Source organism: Henckelia pumila, chromosome 1 (genome assembly GCF_033568475.1).
Source record: "Henckelia pumila isolate YLH828 chromosome 1, ASM3356847v2, whole genome shotgun sequence".
NCBI classification, from domain to species: Eukaryota; Viridiplantae; Streptophyta; class Magnoliopsida; order Lamiales; family Gesneriaceae; genus Henckelia; species Henckelia pumila.
Genome location: NC_133120.1, coordinates 87864723 through 87888696, shown reverse-complemented (window position 1 = coordinate 87888696; position 23974 = coordinate 87864723). Strand labels below are relative to the sequence as shown.

Sequence of the window (23974 nt, the reverse complement as noted above, 5' to 3'; positions counted from 1 at the left end):
TTAGGAACAAGAGTTGAATAGGTATCATTTGATGATTGTGTTCTTTTACATGGAAAAGAGATTGAGAAAGCATATAAAAAATTTTAGTTAGATTTCCAGATAATCAAACCCTCGAGTTATGGTGAGATTCTCTATTTAACTTGATTGCTAATTGTTTTTCTTAATTTTATTATTTCAGTGGGCTGAATAGTTCAAGACACGTACTATCAGACCTCGGCCTGCCAGAACTATTAGAAGCCCAATCAATGAAAAATTTTAGATAACAGTTTGAAGATTATTTTTTGATAGCAAAAATGAAGACGCAATTGTCCCAACTCCGTTAGAACTTCGAGCGAGTTAAAACCGATGCATGAAACTCAGTGTATCACTTCTACAATTGAGAACAAGACTTCGCAGTTGTCCCAACTCCGTTCGAACTTCACCAATAGCACAATGATATCTGGTTTGATACTCTAGTCGACTTGTTTCTTAATTTTCAGTTTTTTCATACATTTGATTTTCTCTTATCTTATTATTTTGGTGAGCTAAACCAAGTTGAGTTCTCTTTTTCCATCTACAAATTTTAAGATTATAGAATAATCACGTGATATTTTATATGAGATAATTCAGATTCAATTTTTAGTGTATGTTGAATTCGGTTAAATTTTGAAACATTTTGGTCATACACAAGTCACAAGAGAAAACTTTTGGTAAATTTACAATTTGATGATTGGAAGTTCTTATTTGCCAAAAAACTTTTGGTAAATTTACAATTTGATGATTGGAAGTTCTTATTTGCCAAAAAAAAACTAAGTATAGTAAGATTAATATTTTTATCTTGATAACCGTCCCATGTTTTTTCTACTTTTCACATAATTCAGCTTAGTTTTGAATTATATATATTTTTTTATGAATATGACAGAAAACCATATCAAACTGTGACGAAAATTATATCTAGCCAACCACAATATAAAAATAGAGAAAATGAACAAAAAATAAAAGGAAGAATCACTGCATGTAAATTTGACTTTCTGTTTCGTTCCAATGTCGTTTAGTTTGTGACCCTATAGCTTGAAAGTCGACATAAGATCTTCCAATTTCTCCCTCACACAAAGCCCATGTTGGCAGTGGTGCCTCATCGTAACGACCAGATTTTGAAGAGCACAATCATCGGTATACAAGGAGTCTAGTGCTCCCAAGTATTGATAGTCTATAGATTGACATTGTAAAAAACATTGATGCCAAAGAGGCTTGATGCTTGTAATAGATTAATTCGTTTAAATTTATATCTTCCAATAAATTAATAGTAATTAATGTTCATGGATCATGAACAATAGTTGAAAAAGTGTCATTTGCTGATTGGGTGCTCTTACATGAAAAATAGATTGGGAAAACTTGTAAAAAAAATTAGTTAGATTTTCAGATAATCAAACCCTAGAGATCTGGTGAGATTCTCTATTTGACTTGATTGTTTGGGCTTCTAATAGTTCTGGACATGGTCTTATTTCTATAAATAGTAGCACCCACCAACATGATCGATAACCATCTTAAATCAACAACAAAACAAATTACAATAAGGGCCGGAGTTCTGGCTAGTATTAATTAATAGTGATTTGTAAAGGTAACATGAGGAGGATCATAGAAAACAAGCAGAGCATAGTCATTATTATTTGCTCAAAGCTCGAGATTTGTACATAGACACCATGGTTAACTTCTATGGAAAATTTGGTGGTTCTGCAAATCATATAATCTCCCTCCCAAAAAACTTCGATGCATGCTTAAAAGAAATCAATGCTGGAATAATATCAAATCGATAAACCCAAAAAAAAACCATAATATATAGATTATCAAATCAAGAAACTCTACCCAGATGAACCCTAAAGTGTTGTGTGTATAGTCAAATCAAGAAACCAAGAAAATGTGTATTAAAAGAAAAGATGCGTGTATAATATACAAAATCAAATCAAAGTCGTCATCTCACATTGTAGTGGGGCTCGATTTTCAGCAACTTTCTGGCTGCTTCTTCGGCATGCTTTGATGACATTATCATTCCTTTAACTCTTATTTTCAGTCAACTTAGTTGTTTGTCGTCTTCTACGCATTAGTCTCGACCACACTCACAATGTGATCAGAAGAAGAGCCGATTTCCATCACGATGTGATCAGAAGAATAAGAGTTGCTTTCCATCACGATTTGATCATAAGAATAAGAAGATTGATGTGATATAAGAGAAAGAGCGAGGAGCGCTTTTTCTTCTCTTCTAATATATATTGTGAACAAGAATTCGCAGTTGTCCCAACTCCGTTCGAACTTCACCAATAACACAATAATATCTGGTTTGATACTCTAGTTGACTTGTTTCTTAATTTTCAGTTTTGTCATACATTTCATTTTCTTTTATCTTATTATTTTGTTGGGCTAAACCAAGTCTAGTTCTTTTTTTCCATGTAAAAATATTTAATATTATAGAATAATCACACGATATTTTATATGAGATAATTCATATTCAATTTGTATTGTCTGTTGAAGTCAGTTAAATTTTGAAACATCTTGGTAATACACAAGTCACAAGAGAAAACTTTAGTTAAATTTACAATTTGATGATTGTAAGTTCTTATTTGCAAAAAAAAAAAAAAAAAAACTAAGTACAGTAAGAGGAATATTTCTATCTTGTTAACCATACAATACTTGTTCTACTTTTCACAAAATTCAACTTGGTTTTGAATACTATATATATGATTTATAAAGATGACATAAAACATGGTGAATAATGACCTAGAAGATCTTTATGGCGAGCTCAAATAAGGATGACAATGAGGCGGTCGGGGACGGGATGCTTCCCTTATCCCAGTCTCCGAATACAAAAGACTTCCCCATACCCGCCCCATTCCACGTTATTTTTTATTGAAAATTCTCAATCCCCATACCCGCGGGGACTTAATCCCCATCCTTGTACCCGTACCCGAATATATATATATATATATATATATATATATATATATATATTTATTTATATATATATAAGGTTGATGAAATTGTAAAACCTAGTCTTCAACATTCAAACCAAACGTAGGATGAACATACAATTTTATCTAATTTTTGGCAATATACCCTATCAAACAGTGCCAAAAAGTCAACCTAGCCAAACACAATATAAAAATAGAGAAAAATATAAAATTAAAAGGAAGAATCACCGCATATAAATCTAACTTCCTGCTTCTTTCCAATGTCGTTAACTTTGTGGCCCCATTGCTTGAATATCGAGATAAGATCTTCCAATTTTTCTTCAATCTATCTCCCTCACACAGAGCCCATGTTGGCAGTGGTGTCCATCGTGGTGGCCAGATTTTGAAGTGCCCAATCATTGGTATACAAGGAGTCTAGTGCTCCCAAATAAAAAAAAATTTGATGTCAATGAGGCTTGGTGCTTTTAGTATATTATTTCGTTTAAATTTATATCTTTCAATAAATTAATAATAATGAATGTTCATGAATTAGGAACAAAATTTGAAAAAAATATCATTTGCTGATTGAGTGCTCTTATATGAAAAAGAGATTGAGAAAACATGTAAAAAAAATTAGTCAGATTTCCAAATAATCAAACTCTCGAGATCTGGTGAGATTCTCTATTTGACTTGATTGGTAGTTGTTTTTCTTTACTTTATTATTTTGGTGGGCTGAATAGTTCAAGACACGTACTATCAGATCTCGGCCTGTTAGAACTATTAGAAGCCCAAAAAATGGAAAATTTTAGAAAATGGTTTGAAGATTATTTTGTGATAGCAAAATGAAAACTTCCCAGTTGTCCCAACTCCGTTCGAACTTCGAGCGAGTTAAAATTGACTCAGCGTATCACTTCTACAATTGAGAACAAGACTTCGCAGTTGTCCTAACTCCGTTCGAACTTCACCAATAACACAATGATATCTTGTTTGATACTCTAGTCGACTTGTTTCTTACTTTTCAGTTTTTTCATACATTTGATTTTCTCTTATCTTATAATTTTGGTGGGCTAAACCATGTCGAGTTCTCTTTTTCCATCTAAAAATTTTAAGATTATAGAATAATCACGTGATATTTTGTATGAGATAATTCAGATTCAATTTTTACTGTCTATTGAAGTCAATTAAATTTTGAAACATCTTGGTCATACACAAGTCACAAGAAAAAACTTTTGGTAAATTTACAATTTCATGATTGTAAGTTCTTATTTGACAAAAAAAAAAAACTAAGAACAGTAAGAGGAATATTTTTATTTTGTTAACCATACAATGCTTGTTCTATTTTTCACATAATTCAGCTTAGTTTTTAATACTATAAAGTATTTATGAAGATGGCAGAAAGCCTGGTGAATAATGATCTGAAAGATCTTTATGGCGAGCTCAGATATGAATAGCAATGGTGCGGGTCGAGAACGGGGATGCCTTCTTTATACCCGTCCCCCATCCCCGTTCCCGTACCCATATATACATACATATATATATAAATATATGTAAATATATATATATATATATTTATAGATTGATGAAATTGTAAAACCTAATCTTCAACATTCAAACCAAACGTAGGATGAACAAACAGTTTTATCTAATTTTTGGCGATATACCATATCAAACAGCGCCGAAAAGTAAACCTAACCAACCACAATATAAAAATAGATAAAATGAACAAAAATTAAAAGGAAAAATCACCGCATGTAAATCTGAATTCCTGCTTCGTTCCAATGTCGTTAACTTTGTGGCTCCATTGCTTGAATGTCGAGATAAGATCTTCCAATTTTTCTTCAATCTATCTCCCTCACACAGAGCCCATGTTGGTAGTGGTGTCTCATCGTGGCGGCCAGATTTTGAAGTGACCAATCATAGGTATATAAGGATTCTAGTGCTCCCGAGTATTGATAGTCGACGAACCAACATTGTTAAAAAAAATTTGATGTCAATGAGGCTTTGTGCTTGTAATATATTAATTCGTTTAAATTTATATTTTCCATTAAATTAATAACAATGAATGTTCATGGATCAGGAACAAGAGTTGAAAAAGTATCATTTGCTGATTGGGTGCTCTTACATTGAAAAGAGATTGAGAAAGCATGTAAAAAAATTTAGTTAGGTTTCCAGATAATCAACGCCCCGAGATCTGGTGAGATTCTCTATTTGTCTTGATTGTTGATTGTGTTTTCTTTATTTTATTATTTTTGTGGGCTGAATAGTTCAAGACACGTACTATCAGATCTCGGTCTCCTAGAACTGTTAGAAGCCCAAACAATGGAAAATTTTAAAAAATTGTTTTAAGATTATTTTGTGATAGCAAAAATGAAGATGCCGAGCGAGTTAAAACTGATGCAGGAAACTCAGCATATCACTTCTACAATTGAGAACAGGACTTCGCAGTTGTCCCAACTCCATTCGAATTTCACCAATAACACAATGTTATCTGGTTTGATACTCTAGTCGACTTGTTTCTTACTTTTCAGTTTTGACATACATTTGATTTTCTGTTATATTATTATTTTGGTGGGCTAAACCAAGTCTAGTTCTTTTTTTCCATCTAAAAATTTTAAGATTATGGAATAATCACGTGATATTTTATATGAGATATTCAGATTCAATTTTTACTGTCTGTTGAAGTCTGTCAAATTTTGAAACATCTTGGTCATACACAAGTCACAAGAAAAAACTTTTGGTAAATATACAATTTGATGATTGGAAGTTCTTATTTGCCAAAAAAAACTAAGTACAGTAAGAGTAATATTTTTATCTTGTTAACCATGCAATGATTGTTCTATTTTTCACATAATTCAGCTTAGTTTTGAATACTACATAGGATTTATGAAGATGACAGAAAACTTGGTGAATAATGACCTGGAAGATCTTTATGGCGAGCTCAGTCAATCAACTCATCAATATCAATATTAATTATAACATGCATCCTATTATGAATTAAATTCATTGTCACTGTCTAAAAAATTGTTATGTCTTAAATACATATAAATCTCAAGTGTGAGATTAATGTTTTTAATGCATTAACATATCTCAAAATTTGTATTTTGATGATTACAAACATGGTTTATTTTTACTAATTATTTAAAGTAAGAATATGAAGATATAATTTTTTTCCCAATTGAGTTTGAAAGTTCCAAACACAACCATTTGTGATGCCCTATCAAAGCAGTTCGATTGGATGCAGCAAAATTACAAAGTTTGGAAGATCCGAAAGAGGTTCGAAAGATCCGAATGTAATCTCAAGAAATGTCCATCCGAAGGAGTGCAGAGGCAACAAAGTGTACTGTTCGAAAATTCCAAAGAGGAGATCGTTGGGTCCGATCCTCAAGATCAATCTATTCAATTAAATGTGGAGTAATTGATTCTGAAGACAGATCAAAAGATCCTAAGTGGGATCGGTGGTTCCGAACTCTATCAAATTTGAATTTTGAATTTGATCAGACTATGCAGTTTGGTGGATCCGAAGAGAATATCGGATATTCCGATCCTGAATAAAAAATTATGGGATTTGATTGCACAAGATCGGTAGTTCCGAACAGGGTTTGGAAGGTCTGGACTAGCTCAATTTTCCACCACTATAGAAAGGCAATTTCGAAGTCATTTGAAGACACAACACTATCTTTCAAAGCATTCTTCTCTTTTGTCTTTTAATATATTCTTGTATAAAAATTATAAGTGTGGTGATCGTGATCGTTTTACCTTTGAAAGTTGTGATCAAGTTGTAAAGACTATCCTTGGAGCCCTCAAGGTCAAGTAGACACAACGAGCGTGTTTTTGTAAAGACTATCCTTAGAACCCTCAAGGATAAGAAGAAGTTTGAGTGATACTTTGGTTAATCGATCTTAGCTGAGAATGGAAAACGTAGACCATTCTTCGTCGAACTTTCATAAACTACTCTTTCTATCATTTTATTTACTTTATGTTTTGGTATTCTTTTGATTGTCCAAAAGTCTTCCGCTTCCCTCCCTCAATTTTAACAAGTGGTATCAGAGTTATGTTTTGATTTTATTTTTCAAAATATTTTCATGGTCAATCTAGCAAGTGGTTATGCTCAAGGACAATCTAAGAATTGTCCACAACTCAAATTAGATGAACTAATTTCCAATCCAATTCAAGCATGGAAAAATTGTTCTTTCTTTCTACCACCGAACTCGAAATTTGGCACAAAGTTGTGAATGAAATCTATTTTGGTGTACAAAACTAATCTTTAGCTGGTAACCTTGATTTTTTTTTTGCATGATAACCACATTTTCTTCTTCTCGGATTATGGTGTTACTGTAGAACTTTATATTAGGGTTTTTTAAATATATATATATATATTATCTTTTTCTAGATGTGTTGTTATTTGGTTGGATTTTGTGTTCTTGTTCGTCAAATTTTTCCTACCTAAAAGTTGTTATTTTGTATTATATATATTCATCCACCTTATTACTGTTATACGTGTGTGTATATATTCCAATTTCAACATACATAATAGTGTCATCTATTGATGGTATATATTTTTTAGATCAATGATATTTTGTAAAAATTATAAAAAAAGCTTGAAATCTACGATTAAGCTGTTTTTGGAGCTTATAAGCTGTTAAAAAAAATAAGCTGTGAAAGTATTTGGGTAAACTAATTATTTTGAACAACTTAAAGATTTTGATGTGTTTGGTATTTTAAAATCTTGTTATTGTTAAAATTACCAAAAAAAATATAATGCTATAAAAATAATGTAACGAGTGATAGATATACCAAAATATATAGTTTTAGAATGAACCTATTTTTTAAAAAAATAAAAATATTTTAATATTTTAACATAAAAAAGAGATAATTTTTAAAATGGCCTTCTACGAATATCTATAATCAAGTTTGGCCTTAATTTAGCTATTTTTTCAAGTTAGCCTTTTAATAATGTCAAGTTACAAATTTATCCTTAAAACTCTATTATCACCTACCATCACCAATTTATCATTTTATTTTCTTCTCTTGCTGCCACCACCCACTGCCAAACCATTAAATCCAAGGTACATATAATCTACTTTTTGTTTTCGATTTTTTATTTGTTCTCATATCTTATTTTAATCTATTCAAAAGACACACATTTATCATTATTATATTAGCATAATTGCACACACACGTTGTGTATGTATAGAATCATATAATATATTTAATATTATATGTTATATATAATGTTTTATTTTTTTCATTTATAAAATAATATAAAAATAAATTAAAAATTTATCTTATCTATAATGTTTTAGTTAAGAAAATATGAAAATTTTAAATATCGATTTTTTTAAAATAAAGTGTAATATTTATATCAAATGAGGATAATTTTGGCAAATAAAAAGATGTGTCTAAGAGAAAAATTCTTTATATACAGGGAGAGATATTATCTTCTCCTAGACTCTCACCGTCAAACCATCAAATCAAATCAAATCAAGGGAGGTTAGGTAATCTCTTCTTCTTCTTTTTTTCATAAATTATGAGTCACATATTAAAAGCTATTAAAATTTTAATACCAGTTAAATTTTATGTATGACATATATTGTGGAAAATATTGTATATATTTAAAATATATTTTAAGTTTTTTTTTTGACAAGTCGATTTCTTTTTTTTTCTTCTTTTTTCCTCAATAAATCTCTCTTAATTTATTGAGTGAGTTATAGTGATAGAATATAGGAATATAGAAAATGTTTAAAAGAGTATTTTAGGATTTTAAATTTATGGAAGGTTATATTACAAAATATTTGATGAATAAGGCTACTTTGAAAAATATGGTTTTGAATTAGGATACAATCCTAAAATTATAAAAAAGAATATATGTTATTTGGAATTTTTTTTAAAAATAATATTAATAAGTGGAGGATATGATTAGGAATGACAATGGGTCGGGTATGGGTAGGATATCACGTATTCATCTCTATACTCATTTATTAAATTCATCCACATACCCATACCCATACCCATACCCGTCGGGTATTCAATTTCATCATCATCCTCATACCCGTCGGAGTATCGGATATCCATACCCTACCCATTCCCCATTTATCTATCTACCCCATACAAATACATTTGTTCAAATTTGAATTATTTTGATAAAAATATGCTTATTTATCAGATTTTATATCAAATTTATAAGAGAAAAATAAGAAAAAAAATGAAAGATAAAAGAAATCAATAACCTAATAACCTAAGAATTATAAGAAATAACAAAATATTGTAAATAATTTATCTCAACATTATTATCCTACATAATAGCGTTAGATTTATATTAATAATTTTCATTGTTAAATCCAACTAACATAATTCAACAAAAAAAATTAAATCAGCATTTATTTAATATAAATTAATATGTAAATAAATATAAATTTATATTTATATTATATTTAATCAGATATCGGGTCGGATATGGGTAGGATATCACTACATCCGCCTCCATACCCATATACGAGATCCTCATACCCATTTACTCATTTATTTAATCGGGTCCAAAAAACACCTCCATACCCTCCTCCATTTGGGTCGGGTATCGGATTCTCCATCGGGTTCGGAGAAAATTGTCATCCCTAAATATGATGAGGATTTATAAAAATATGCAAGTATATTTTGGAGAGATAAAATGTTAAAATAAGATTTTTAAAAAAAATATATTAAGGACGACCTTAATTCTTTTAAAAACAACTTATAAGCTGTCAAAATACTTATAAGTTGTTGGGAAAATTTGTTAGCAAATAAATTTTAAGAGCTTATAAGCTCCAAAATAGCTTATGGGTAATGTTTGCAACCTCTAAAAATAAGTGATTTTGGATTTTTTTTCTTAACATATTTGTGAAGAAAAGAATTTATAATCACTTATATTAAATATTGTAAACACTACCTATAAGTTTTTTTCGTAGATCTCATAAGTTCAACCAAACACCCTTTAAGTTATAAGAATTTAAATATTGAAATTCCATCAAATACCAACTCCATTTCAAAATCATATTTTACCAAACACTAAAATGGTATTTGTAATTCTGAATCTCATCAAATATGATTGAATTTCTGTACGTCAAACACACCGTGATTCTTAATAAACTCGGCACTACAAAAAATACAAACACACAACACACAATATTATTAATTCTTGTATAAATTATTACATCCAATCTCGCGTTCTTCTCGTCATATTATTTATTCATATCTTAAATATTAATTTTACATCAATCAAATAATTAAAAATTTATCTTACAACAATCAAATCATTGAATTTAAATTATTATATTATCCCTTATAAATAATATTATTTATATTTTATTTAATGTAAAAATGATAAAATGGTCTTTTAAAATAATCAATCCAATCAAATAAACTATAATCTATTAATCAAATCCAATACTATATTAATTATAATTTCTCATTTATTTATTATTACATTATATATTACATAGATAAATATTATAATTTAATAAAAAAATAAATAAAAAATGATAATTAATATAATATTTGATTTGATCGATGGATTATAGTTTATTCGATTTGGTTGATTAAATTTTATATAAAAATGATAAATTACCATTTTGTTCTTTTGATAATAAATAAAATATGAATAATATTCTTTATAAGAGATAATATACTAATTTAAATTCAATGATTTTATTGATGAAACATTAATAATTGATGATTTGATTGATTTAAAATAAATAATTAATAGATGGATAAATAATATGACGAGAATAACGTGATATATGATAAGATGAATTATACAGAAATTAAAATATAAGATTTGGCATGTTATGATACCAGATAATTTCGATTTTCACTAGTCCCTAGTCTTGTATGATGATACTGGATTATTTGCTAATAATATGACATCATAACACTAGTTGAAAATTTCATATATATATATATATATATATATATATATAATTATTATATATAGATATGATGATGTATAATTGTAATTTTCATTTAGATTTCATTAATTAATGGGAGTTGTACTTTGATATATAGTATAAAAGATGAAACGACGACTACTACTAAATGAGAAAAAACTTTTTTTTAATACTTAAAATAATACTATACATATATACCCATATACATATATATTAAACATGCAAGAAAAATATTTCTTATTAAATAAAATATCTCAAATAATAATAAACAACTAACAACTTAAAAAGGTTTCATGCATGAAATAATATAATAAGTATTACATGTTTAAAACTCTCATATGCTGAAATAATAAATAAAAATGTAATTTGTTTAAAACTCATCCAAATAAAAATAAATATTTTTGTGCATGATATAGCATCGATCACGGGGCCACTGTTCCGTGAGCTCATACATCCTCACCACCGGTAGGAGCTAAATATGCATCATCAGACTCACATGCACCATATAAGCGTAGTGAGCCTAAGGCATGTCTAAACTTAAATATCAAGGTTTAAAATAATACATCACATAATCATATACTAATATATATACATGATACATGAACATGCATGGAAACATTTTCATAACATAAATGCTGAATCATAATATTAAACATAATCATAATCTTTTCTTCGTCATACCTAACATAGTTGAGCAGGCTATTTCTTTGAAACAGTCTATGGTCCTATCTGTAAGTGTGACCTTAACTGTGCCGACTGATCAGTCTCCTGAACCAACGTATGTGGCGGTGATAAATCACCTCCTATGGTAGTAAACTACCTCATAAATCATATGGTGGATAACCACCCTTATGTCACACTACATCAATTTTCATCAAGAAAATATTTTATTGCTCAACACATATATAATCATAAGCATATAAAATTTCATGAATGCATGCACTGAAAATTTTGTCTGTAATATATATTTAATTGATTTGTCATAATATATTCTTATACTTAAAATATTTTCTTGCACTAAAATAATTAAATATATATTTCGAACTTAGGAATTTTTCATGGTTTCGGTCATAACTGCTGATCACTCACTCTAAGCCCATTAAACTTAAATAAAAGTCCAATAGAAAATAAATTCTTAATTAAATATCATTAATCATAAATGAGCCTAATTAAAATCATTTAAACCCATTAAACTTAAGCTAAACCCGAAAATCATAATCTAACCCAAATAATTTAATTAAAGTTAACTGAGCCTAAATAAAATTATTAAGCCCAAATAACTTAATTAAATCTAATAAATCTCTAGACTGGCCCAAAAACAAATAAATCATTAAATACTTAAAAATAAAAATACCCGAGCCCGGCCCACCTAACCTGGACCCGAACAAACCTGACCCGACCCACAAATTACCATACCCGATCCAGGCCCCAAGACCCGACCCGGACCTGCCCAAAACCCTAAACCCGTTTCCCTCTTGTTCCTTACTCTCGGCTGCGACCAGCTTCTGTTCAGACTTCAGAAGCATCGGCCACCATACTCCGGCCACCAAATGGCCGGAAAACCACCACCTACACCTAGAATACTTCAAGACGTTTCCAGAAAGCCAAAAACCAGCCCAAACGGAGTCCTAACGAAGGAGAACGAACCAAAACAAAATCTGCCTAATTTCTGCTCGCGCGCTGCGCGCGACGCCAGACTTCCGGCCATTCGGCCGCCAAACTCAGACCATCACGGGCTAGAGAACTACCCAAGATAACTTCCTATATGTCTTGGGGTTCTAACCCAATTGGAATTACCCTCAAACCCGTCCTATACAGTGCACACGAACCATTCTCCCAAAATCGCTCAAACTGCGACCTTCTATGCAACCAGAAGATATTGTTTCGGTTCAGACTAACCTTGTCTCAAACCACTCGAACCACTCGACCCTAGAGACCCTAATACATGCCCCCAGATGTTGAGCAGCCGCCTGGACCATTCCCATGCACAAAAACGTGAGGAATTTCATGAACAAGAACAAAACATGAAACCTTCAACATCACAATCGATACCTTGCATGCACACACTAAAATTTTCATAAAAAATACCATAAAATATCAGTCATGAAAATGTGTAGATAGCTTATATGGTGTTAAAGAAAGGAATTAAACATGCATTTGAATTTATTGATGAAGACTATCGCGTATACGAGCTCCGGGGCGACGAACGGATGAAAAACTCGATAAATCTTTGAAGGATCGGCTATGGAGGCTGATATCTGCTATGTGGCGTGAAGAAGGTGATGAAGAAAGGTTGGAGGCGGCTAAGGGAGAGGGAGACGTGAGTTTAAGGTAGATAGGATAGATTTTTGGTTAATTAGAATTTAATTAAAATAATAACTAATTTAGGATAAAATCATACCATAAAAATATAAATTTTAAACTTCAAAAATTAGTACTACTCTGATATAAAAACATAAATCCCGAAATATTTAATTAAAAAATTTTTAAAAATCAATAAAAGTCATTAAAATGACTTATTTTGGCTAAATATGGACTTTCTAAAATACATAAATAAAATATCATAAATTTTGGGACTAAAAACTTCAAAATAATTATTTTTTTGGCCACTAAAAGTCTTCTAAAATATTTGGGATGAAAAATCAATACTTCGTCAGTCCACGGTCCCGTCTACGCGATCAAAATAACTTATTTACTCAAAAATCTAAAAATACAATAATTGCGGGTTAAATGCTAAAATAAATTTAAATCATGCATATAATTCACATAATAACACATAAATGTCATTTAACCCAAATATAAATTTTAAATAATTATTTTTCCTAATTATGCATGCGAATTTACGTATAAAAATTATCGGGTGTTATAAAAGATGCAATATTACATATATGAAATATATAGTAGATACATTGTGAAATGTTTTATCTGTGAGAAAGTTCAACACTGCTTATATTTATGATATAAAGTAATAATTTTGATATAAAATAATATTTTTTAACGAGTGATTCAAGTAGAAGATCAGTTTTACAAAATTAACATTCAAAACTGTGTTATATGAGTTTTCGTGCAACTAAAATTATTCATATTGTATTTACATTTAACCTAAAATAAATATATTTTTTTTAATAATAATATATGTCACTAACTATTTAAATTTAGATAATTTATAGGGAATATTGTATTTATATCATATGTTGTAAAATTTCGCTTTACTTTTCTATATCTTTCAATTTTTGATGGTTCATTATTTTTATATTAAAATGTTAATATTTTATTATGTATGTCAGTATCATATTTATGTAATATCAATATCACATATTGTCACGTCAAAATCACATGAAAAATAAATGAAAATTGGAAAGAAAAAAAAACACAACGAACTAAAACTTTTTTTTAAAAAAAAAACTCACAACGAACTAAAACTTAAACACACAAAATCCACACATAGAAAAAGTTAAAAAACATTGAGGAAAAGAAAAGAAAAAAAAAGTAATAAATAAAGCTTCCCTAATTTACATTTCAAGGGCGTTCTAATTTCACAAATATTATTACGACGTAAATGTCGTTTACCTTTTTGCTTTTTGGGAACATGCAAATGACCAAAAGGTCCTTCACCTCAGCTCCGTAGAGACAGACCATCGAAGGGGTAATTACGTGAACCAGAAATAATCTCACGTGGATCGTCATTCCAATCTACTCGTTGACTCAAAAATTTAGAATCTCTACTCTAGGGTTTTCAATTATTTATTTATATTATTATATTATATATATATATAAGAAAAATGTAATACAACAGGCTCAGAAAAATCAATGGCTGCTGCTGCTTCTTCTTCTTCTTCTTCCATTTGCAGGCCGTCACGAATAACGCATGCAATCCCTAAAACCGCAATCCCTTTCCATTCCTTCTACTTCTGTAAACACAGGAATGCTTCCGCTGCCGCCGTCATTCGCTGCTCTCTCGGCCGCCCCGAGTACGTGCCCAATCGCATTTCGGACCCCAAGTATGTGCGCGTGTTCGACACCACCCTCCGCGACGGCGAGCAGTCCCCCGGCGCCACCATGACCACCGAGGAGAAGCTTGACATAGCGCGCCAGCTTGCGAGGCTCGGTGTCGACATCATCGAAGCTGGATTCCCAGCCTCTTCCGAGGCGGATTTCGAGGCCGTTAAAAAAATTGCCCTCGAGGTTGGGAACGCCGATGGTTCCGATCACGTGCCGGTTATATGTGGCTTGGCGAGGTGTAACAAGAGGGACATTGAGAAGTCGTGGGAAGCCGTGAAATATGCGAAGAAGCCTAGGATTCACACTTTTATTGCTACCAGTGAGATTCACATGACACACAAGTTGAAAATGACGCCAGAACAGGTTATTGAAAAAGCTAGGAGTATGGTCGCTTATGCCAGAAGTTTGGGATGTAATGATGTCGAATTCAGTCCTGAGGATGCTGGAAGGTTTTTCAACTTTAATTATTAGGATTTATAGTTTGATTTTTTTTTTTACAATTCTAAATTTTTTGTTTTTTTTACAGATCAGAAAGGGAGTTTCTTTATCAGATTCTGGGAGAAGTTATCAAGGCGGGAGCGACAACCCTTAACATTCCTGATACAGTAGGCTACAATTTGCCTTCCGAATTTGGGCAATTGATCGCTGATATAAAAGCCAGTACCCCTGGAATTGAAAATGTAATAATTTCGACACACTGTCAGAATGACCTTGGACTTTCAACGGCTAACACCCTAGAGGTATGAAGTTTCTGGCCCCGTATCGAATGATTTGTACTCCCAAATTCATTCGGCATTTAAGTGGAAGCTTATCTTACAACAGGGGGCACGTGCTGGTGCAAGGCAAGTTGAGGTCACTGTTAATGGAATCGGCGAAAGGGCTGGTAATGCTTCATTAGAGGAGGTGCGTCCTCTTCTATCTATAAATCTTATGCTCGGTTTAACCTTTGAAAACCTGTCTTTTTTTTATTTAAAGTGGAGAAACCTTTTATTAGTATTTACCTGTTCTTTCCCATACTGCTATCTACAATTTTGTACATCAGTTTGAGTTTATGCATAAATTGTAAGATGGGGGGCAACAATTTTTCTGAACTCTTTTGATTTCCTGCAGGTTGTAATGATCTTGAAGTGCCGTGGGGAGCAAGGATTGGGCGGTCTTTATACGGGGATTAATACTCAGCATATTGTCATGGCGAGTAAGATGGTATGCTGTCCTCAGCTTCTTTTAAGGTTATCGAGTTTTTAGTTTATTTCTTCTGTTTGTCAGTTTGTGTCACACTGTATTCACAGGTAGAAGAATATAGTGGGCTGCGTGTTCAACCTCACAAAGCAATTGTTGGAGCTAATGCTTTTGCTCATGAAAGTGGCATCCATCAGGTTGGTGTTGGAACGCCACAGAAAATTACTCAGTTTTATGAAGTCATGCTTCTTCGTTTTAGTTTGACTCGGTAAAATGTTCAGTAACTTTTATTTTAGTGAAGGACAACTTTTATTTTTAAGGGAGTCCTTAATTTTAGACACACTATTCATGAAATCATGTATCAATCTGTTTTCCTTTTGTACATTTTCTTATTCCTGGCACGCATTGAATTCCTTTCCTGAGCATTAGCAATATGGTCATTTCTATTTTGTAGTTCATGCGAGCTGAAACCCGTCCATTTGTTGCAATTCATTGTTCAAAATCCTCTTTATAACAGTTTTGTACAAAAAAAAAATTTTAGGATGGAATGCTTAAAAATAGAAATACATATGAAATTATGTCTCCTGAAGATATTGGACTTCTCCGCTCTAATGAATCTGGTATAGTGCTTGGAAAACTCAGGTATGATGGAAAGCTCGATATGGTTTCTTTTCTTTCTTGTTTATTTATTTATTTCAAGTTTTTTGCTTTATTAGTATTGCGACATTTAAATGTTGGTCAAACCAACACACCAAACTCGTCATGAAAGATTATGATTCAGTCAACAGTAGAGATGTTAATTCGAGCCTGCCGGGCGAACCCGCTACGCCATTAAAAAATGATGGATTGGGTTGAAGAATTGACATCTCGATTATAGGCGGGCCTAAACAGTTTGGGGCGCGTGCCGGGGCGGGCCGGCCCGCCAAATTTTTTTTTATTATTATTTTTAATTTAAAATTTATATTATAATTAATATTTTAGGTGTGATTGATATTTTTTGAACAATTTATATGTTTACAATGTTTTATGTATGATTATAAGCTCAAAATAATTTATGTTTAATTGATTAATTTTAAAATTTATATTATTTATTTTTATGAGTTTTTAAATATGTATATCATTTATAATTGTTTATGTATGTTTTTAAAATTTATTTTTCATATTTTTAAAAAAATTTTGAATTTTTTATTTTTTGGCGGGTTGGCCGCTGCGGGGGTATTCCCAACCCGCCGTCAATTCGGGTCGGCCCACCCTGCCCCGCCTGATGGCTGGCCGAGGCGGTGCGTCCCCAATTGACATGCCTAGTCAGCAGGTCCTTCAGGTTGTGCTTTGGCTTGTTATATTGTAAACAATGTTTTCAAAACCGAACCGGATCGGCCGGATCGATCGGAAATGGTCACTAGTCCAGTCCGGAACACTCCCAAAAATTGTTTTAATGACCGAACCTTTTGGAACTGGTCTAAAGCGGTCGAACTGGCCAAGAATGGCCCCATGAACCGGCCAAAGAACCGGTTCAACGGGTTTTCGAATTTTGTTATTTTTTTTTAATTTAGTTTTTTTTAATTTAAAACTTTAATTAATAATTAATATATATAATAAATGATTAATTGTAATTTGTACATCGTTAAAAATATTATTTTGTTATTATTAAAGTTTTTTTGATTAATTTATTTAATTTTAAAAATATATATAGCTATAATTAATATTTCGAATATATTTATATCGTTATTTATTTTTCAAACTAGGATAAATATATTTTTTTTGTCAACTTATATACAACTTTTAAGTTTTAAAATATATTATTAATTATATTATATTATATTATATAAACTGTTTTCCGGTTCGACCGTTTGGTTAAAACGGTCTGATCGGTTGAACCATTTTTTCAAGATAGACCGGTTCCATCACCGTTCCCATTATGAAAACAATCATTGATTGTGGATTTGAAACAGGTTTTCGTACGCGAATTTGGTCTTTAAGATTTCTAACTGTAGTTTTCATTTCATTGATAAAAAAAAACTTACCAAAAACATGGGGTAATCTTGTGTTTCACCTGGTAAGGCTCAGCTTGTGAGATAACTGCCTTTGGATTGTATGCAACACACATGAGATGGCTGTGAATCCATATGAGCTCATATGACCCATTGATATTGAGTGTTCTTGGTGTATTTCACGGGCAGCATAGAAAAGTTGTGGATAGTTGAACTGCAAGTTTGCAACATATTCTGACAGCTTTTTGTAATAAAATAAAATGAAGATGTGTAGGCAGAGGATGGATTAGTGGGTTTCTCGGTGTTGGCTCCTTTTCTATTTTACTTCTGGATAAAACAAGTTATTTCATCAGTGACGGTTTCATATCATAAGTTCAACTTTTAGACATTTTTGCTCGTCTGCAGCATTTGACATTCGTTTTTTCAGGAGTAAAGAGTAACTGTCCAGAAATTAGGTCATCTGTCCATCTTCCTTTATCTGAATGTGAAATTTGTTGTTCTTACTCCTTTGTACGAGTACTTTTCATATGTATGAGTTTACTGATGCAACTTCTGTCAAGGAAACAATCATTACATTGTGGACTTTTTTATATCGAGGGAGAAACTTTTGTAATATTCTTTGTTCTCATAATTCTTTGAACAGTGGACGCCATGCTTTAAAAGCCAAAATGTTGGAGGTAAATTGCAAATTTGAGCTTACTTAACGTTGATCAATAGAGTTTGTGTAGTTATTGATATTGTCTACCATCTTGTCTTTTATGAATGTGATTGCAGCTTGGATATGATATTGATGGCAAGGAACTTGATGATCTATTCTCACGTTTCAAATCTGTTGCTGGAAATAAAAAGGTACATGAAATTCTCTGATACTGAAGGAGCTACTTATTTCTATAAAATTTTATTAGAATAGATAATTCATTCTTAATTCAACTGTTGACGAAGCATAAAAGTGAAAACATGCTTAGGGCAAGCATTATTCACCTTTTGAGACCATTCTTGATGTATGGAATTGGCCTGTTATCTTTGTTGTTGGCCTTCCTGTATTCATGGGAGTGAACTTTTCCAGAGTATCACCGACGATGACCTAATTGCTCTAGTTTCCGATGAAGTTTTCCAACCACTAGTGATTTGGAAGTTCGAAGATGTACAGGTTCAGCAACTAGTTTCATTCAACTGCAGTTTGCTTTCATAGAATAGTTCAGTCAATTTGTTCTGAATGTCCCTCGTGAATAGGTTACATGTGGTAGCCTCGGCCTTTCAACTGCAACGGTTAAACTCATTGATGCTAGCGGAACTGTGCACATTGCTTGTTCAGTTGGGACTGGACCTGTTGATGCAGCTTATAAGGCCATTGATCTCATAGTGAAGGTCTGTCTTTCTGCTGGGCTCTGTATTATTATTCCCACACTAACGCACTTGGTAGATTAACATGTTGTATGCCTAGTAAAATTTTAAATGGTAATGTTTCATCCAAAACGTGACATCTAATCATTTTTACTGTCACTGTACTTGATATTATCTGCCAATGGGAATTAAGGTATGGGTGTTTTTAAGTTGTATTCTTGTTCAACACAGTTCTTTGTAAGATCTGAAATGTTATTTATCACTCCTTTCTTCTATTTCTAGGTTCCTGTCAAACTTCTAGAGTATTCCATGAATTCAGTCACAGAAGGTATTGATGCTATCGCAACAACAAGGGTTCTAATTCGAGGAGTAGATAGTGTACCTGCAACCCATGCTTTGACTGGACAAACTGTTAACCGTGCATTCAGGTATAAGGCAAAATTTCATTCAACTTGTTTTTAAGTTCAATAATCACAACGATCATAATGTGTTCGAGCTTATGGATATGGATATCGTGATCTCTAGTGTTCGTAAAGAGTCATTTCATTTGTGATGTCTGTTGATAGTGGAACTGGAGCAGATATGGATATCGTGATCTCTAGTGTTCGAGCCTATGTTGGTGCACTGAACAAGTTGCTCGGGGTAAAAAATCGTTTGAAAGTAGATGATCTCAATGAAAATAAAGCGTTTCAAGTACATGTAAAATGATCTATTTCTCGAGAAAACCAGTTTCAATTGTCTTGGCAGCTGAGGGAGTTGGGAGGATCGTAATTTTAGGCAACTCCTGCAAATTTTCCATATATATATCTTGTCCCATCACTTGTATTTATTTGAAAATAATTTTTTTTGCTGTCAGTTTTTTTTTTTTTTTTCAATTATGATATTTGTTGTAAAACATCTTTTTTGGTGCTGAATGTTCTCTTGTTATTCTCAATCACGAGCTCGATAAATAAATAAATAAAATACTATATACAATATATTTATATATGTTTACATTATATATTTCTTGAATCTATTACTGGGAATAGGATGGGAATAGGCATGAGTTTTGTATTCGACACCTGGTAGTATTATTGATTTTCTCAGCTTTTGAGTATTTCTCGCTTCCAAGATTCTTTGTTATTTCTCATTAATTCTTGAAAATTCCGTTTTAATTTGTTTGTATTGGAGTGCAAACTAAATATTTTAGATTATGTCTCGGCTCAAGTAATCCACAAATCCAATTCATGTACAAAAACTTTGCTTATTTTGAGGTGATGGATGACTATCATGACTAAACCGAGAAATATGTTTGCATCTAATTATTCGAGAGACTAAACAAACCAGAGATTCCCCTCTTTAATTTCTTATCTGTTATCTGACTACAGTTTATTAATGAGATGCCATGTCAATATTAAATTTTTTCATGTTATTCCGAACCTCACTAATGGATACACATTCCACACAAAATTGTGGTTCATTATTATTTAATGCCATTAAACATACTAGGAGATGGACCATTTTAGTGGGGTTAAATATTAAATTAGAACCTCACTAATGATGGCGCATTCAACACACAATTGTTTAGTCCATAATTATTTACTGCCACTAAACATACTAGGAGATAGACCATTCTAGTGGGGCGTAAATATTAAATTAGAAACTTTAGACAGTAACATTAAATATAAAACATAACTCTCCTCCAGACTCCGGAGATTGTTTTGCACAAGGTTGGTAGTTTCTTTATTTCAAACTTCCCTCAGAAACATTAGAACCAGCAATTGAGCCATATCCAGGATCATTTTTGCTGCGTTAAAATTTGAAAAATAATATCCATAAGAAAAATACATTATAAGCATGAAGAAAGCCTCCAAATTATACAACATATCTCGTCTGAAAAGGATCGGACAATTAATCAAAGACACACCATATGATTTAACTAAATAAAAATAATAATAATAACAACAAAACATGCATAGCAAGAAAATTCTCACAAAACATTGAACATAGTCTCGATGAGGCAAGGAATCACAAGAGTCGAACTATCAACGTCAAATCATCACAATACTGTCCTCGATACTTAATTTGGCAAAATAGTGTAACATTTCAGGATTACCACGTCAATAGTGATGAATATCATCTAATCAGATGCCTTTACGTCAAAAAATGCACAATTATTAACTTAACAAAACTTACAAGCGGAAACAGTTAAATATGACTAGTGGAGATATAATACCATATGCAGGAGGGGCTATCTTTGATGTCACATGATTCTGAACTAGCATAATCATCGTCACCAGGCAGAAGTGTGACTTCATCATCCTCCTAAAAAAAATCAAAACCAAGTGCTAAAACTTTTCTGCCAAGAAGGAAGAAAGACTAAGAACATTTTTTTAACTTTTGGGGATGCAATTGTGTTTCTTAGAATCTTATTCACAATCGCAGACTTAGAATCTCCTCTAAATTCATAAATTATTCCTCGCCCAACTCCAGAAAACATATGATAAAAGATTATCGAGATCAACACGGTGAAGAATGGCACCTTGATTTCACAAAACACCGGCTTTTGCCCACCCACACAACGAACAACACCTCGAAAAAGAGGACACTCCTCGCTTCCATCTTCACGAGCCCTGAAAGTGAGCCCGTAATGTATACTTGCAATGTTGAACTTGCAAAGCTTCACAAGCTTGAAATTCTTCAACTGTAACCAGTAGGAAAGAATGCAAGACACAATGCTAAGCTAGAAAAGAATAACAATTACAATAATAATAATCAGAGCTGTATACATCAAATAACTTATCTAACTTTTGTGTCATTGTAAAATTTCAAAACTAATTCTGCTGAAACTTTCAGACGATCATGTTTATCCGCATTTGTAAGTGTGACTGATCCACCGATGCTTCCATCATCAGGAATCTTCATACATAAATCACACAACTGTCAACAAGTTTAATCAAACTTTAGTTTCTAGGTAATCACTATTCGACATGAATAAAGTATGCTAGCATGGCACAACGACTCAAATGTCAGATCCACCAATTCATGAGTTGAATGCCGTTAGATGAGGTTAAAAATAATATTATGGTATCAAGAAATTTGCAGAGAAGCATCGGTGATGCAATCACATGGACCATATGGGAACAAAATTTGCGTACATGACGAAAAGTTGGCAATGAGTCGCTATAATACTGTTCAATCGCAGGAGACTTCAAGTCAATGGAAGGTGGGGATTCACTGGGTTCGACAATGAAGTCAGTCTCGCTTTCGACGTCGCTGTAAGATTCATATTGATCTGAATCGGGAAGCTCTGTGTCGCTCAACTCTATATCATCGCTGCACATTTTACATGGACACCAAATCAGATGAAAATACAACACAATAAGGAAATCCTAGTCCATCATCAATCGATTTTTCAAGAAAAATAAGCCTCAGTTTACGAACACCACCAATCATCCAAAAACACATACACACCGTACGACATCAAATATAAAGCAATTGTAGCAAAGGGATATCGGCATCTGTATTCTTTAATCAAATTCCAGAAGAGATCCGAAAAGAAAATCAAGAGAATACCTCGATTTTTCAATAAAAATAAGCCTCGGTTCACAAACACAACCAACCGAACACACATACACATTATACGAGATCAAATCCAAAACAATTGTGGAAACGGATATCAACATCTTTCTTCTTTATGAAAATTCCAACAAAATAAGAGATCTGCAAAGAAAATCAGCCAACTAAACAAGATAATACCTCATGTTATTGCTTTGGCAGGAAAAAAGGGCAAAAAATTAGGGACGATGAACTGAGGATATCGCGGAGAGGTTTTTTTAAGTGTTAATTGTTAATTACTCTCTAAAATACTTTATAACTTATTTATAAATTTTTATATAAATAAAATTTACTTTTAACTTCCTGAAAAAAAAACTTTTGTTTCTAAATACCAATTTTACCCTTATCTCTTAAAAAAAAAGAGAGAATGGATAATAAAAACAAAACTAATCCAAATATTATATATATAAAAATTCAAATTAAAATCAAAGAACATAAACCATATCATATACATGCTTATATTGATACAAGAGCAAGTATGTGTTTAGGAAGCAAGCATATACTTCCAAATCATTATTGGAAGAAATATGATAAAAGATTAAAAGTTTGAATAGGAGATGATCAATAATCATGCTTAATACAGTAGCAGAAAAATTAAAAATAAAAATAGAAGAAACAAAATTTGTAATACCCATTATATATCAAATAGAATCAGGAATGGACATTATAATAGAAAATAACTTTTTAAGAGAATATCTTCCCTTTACACAATTTGAAGATCACATAACTTTAAACAAAGGATCATCAATGATTTACATTCCCAAAATACGAACAGCATTTCGCGTAGGAAATGAAGGATTTACAAAGAATTTTCATAAACGAAATACAAACCCAATAAAACTAAAAATAGAAAATATTTTAACGATTAATCCTGAAAAAAAAATCATGAGGAAATTTCATGATATATGTTCTGAAAATCCTCAGGACAAAATTAAGAAAAGAAAACAATTCATTGCTTCAATAAAACTCAAAGACCCTAATATCACAATCCGTGAAGCACCAAGAAGATGTAACATGG

At 31.8% G+C, this 23974-nt stretch overlaps 2 protein-coding genes across 3 annotated transcripts; one reads left to right on the top strand and one right to left on the bottom strand.

The window, feature by feature from the left end:
- Positions 1-14617: 14617 nt before the first annotated feature.
- On the top strand, positions 14618-20336 carry LOC140880271 (2-isopropylmalate synthase A-like). Its single transcript, XM_073284575.1, has 12 exons — positions 14618-15294; positions 15372-15585; positions 15668-15748; positions 15956-16048; positions 16135-16221; positions 16566-16666; positions 18659-18692; positions 18790-18864; positions 19082-19165; positions 19249-19383; positions 19642-19787; positions 19926-20336. Exons 1-12 carry the CDS (start codon positions 14654-14656, stop codon positions 20065-20067), a joined length of 1833 nt encoding a protein of 610 aa, XP_073140676.1. The 5' UTR covers positions 14618-14653; the 3' UTR covers positions 20068-20336.
- Positions 20337-20808: 472 nt separating this feature from the next.
- LOC140875763 (uncharacterized) lies at positions 20809-23184 on the bottom strand. 2 transcript variants are annotated; one of them, XM_073279551.1, is made up of 6 exons: positions 23098-23184; positions 22497-22674; positions 22147-22278; positions 21881-22042; positions 21575-21663; positions 20809-21145 (listed from the first exon to the last, which is right to left on the bottom strand). In XM_073279551.1, exons 1-6 carry the CDS (start codon positions 23100-23102, stop codon positions 21082-21084), a joined length of 630 nt encoding a protein of 209 aa, XP_073135652.1. In that variant the 5' UTR covers positions 23103-23184; the 3' UTR covers positions 20809-21081. The 2 variants fall into 2 exon arrangements, with proteins under 2 accessions (XP_073135652.1, XP_073135651.1); XM_073279550.1 differs by lacking the exon at positions 23098-23184 and adding an exon at positions 22915-23072.
- Positions 23185-23974: the final 790 nt, after the last annotated feature.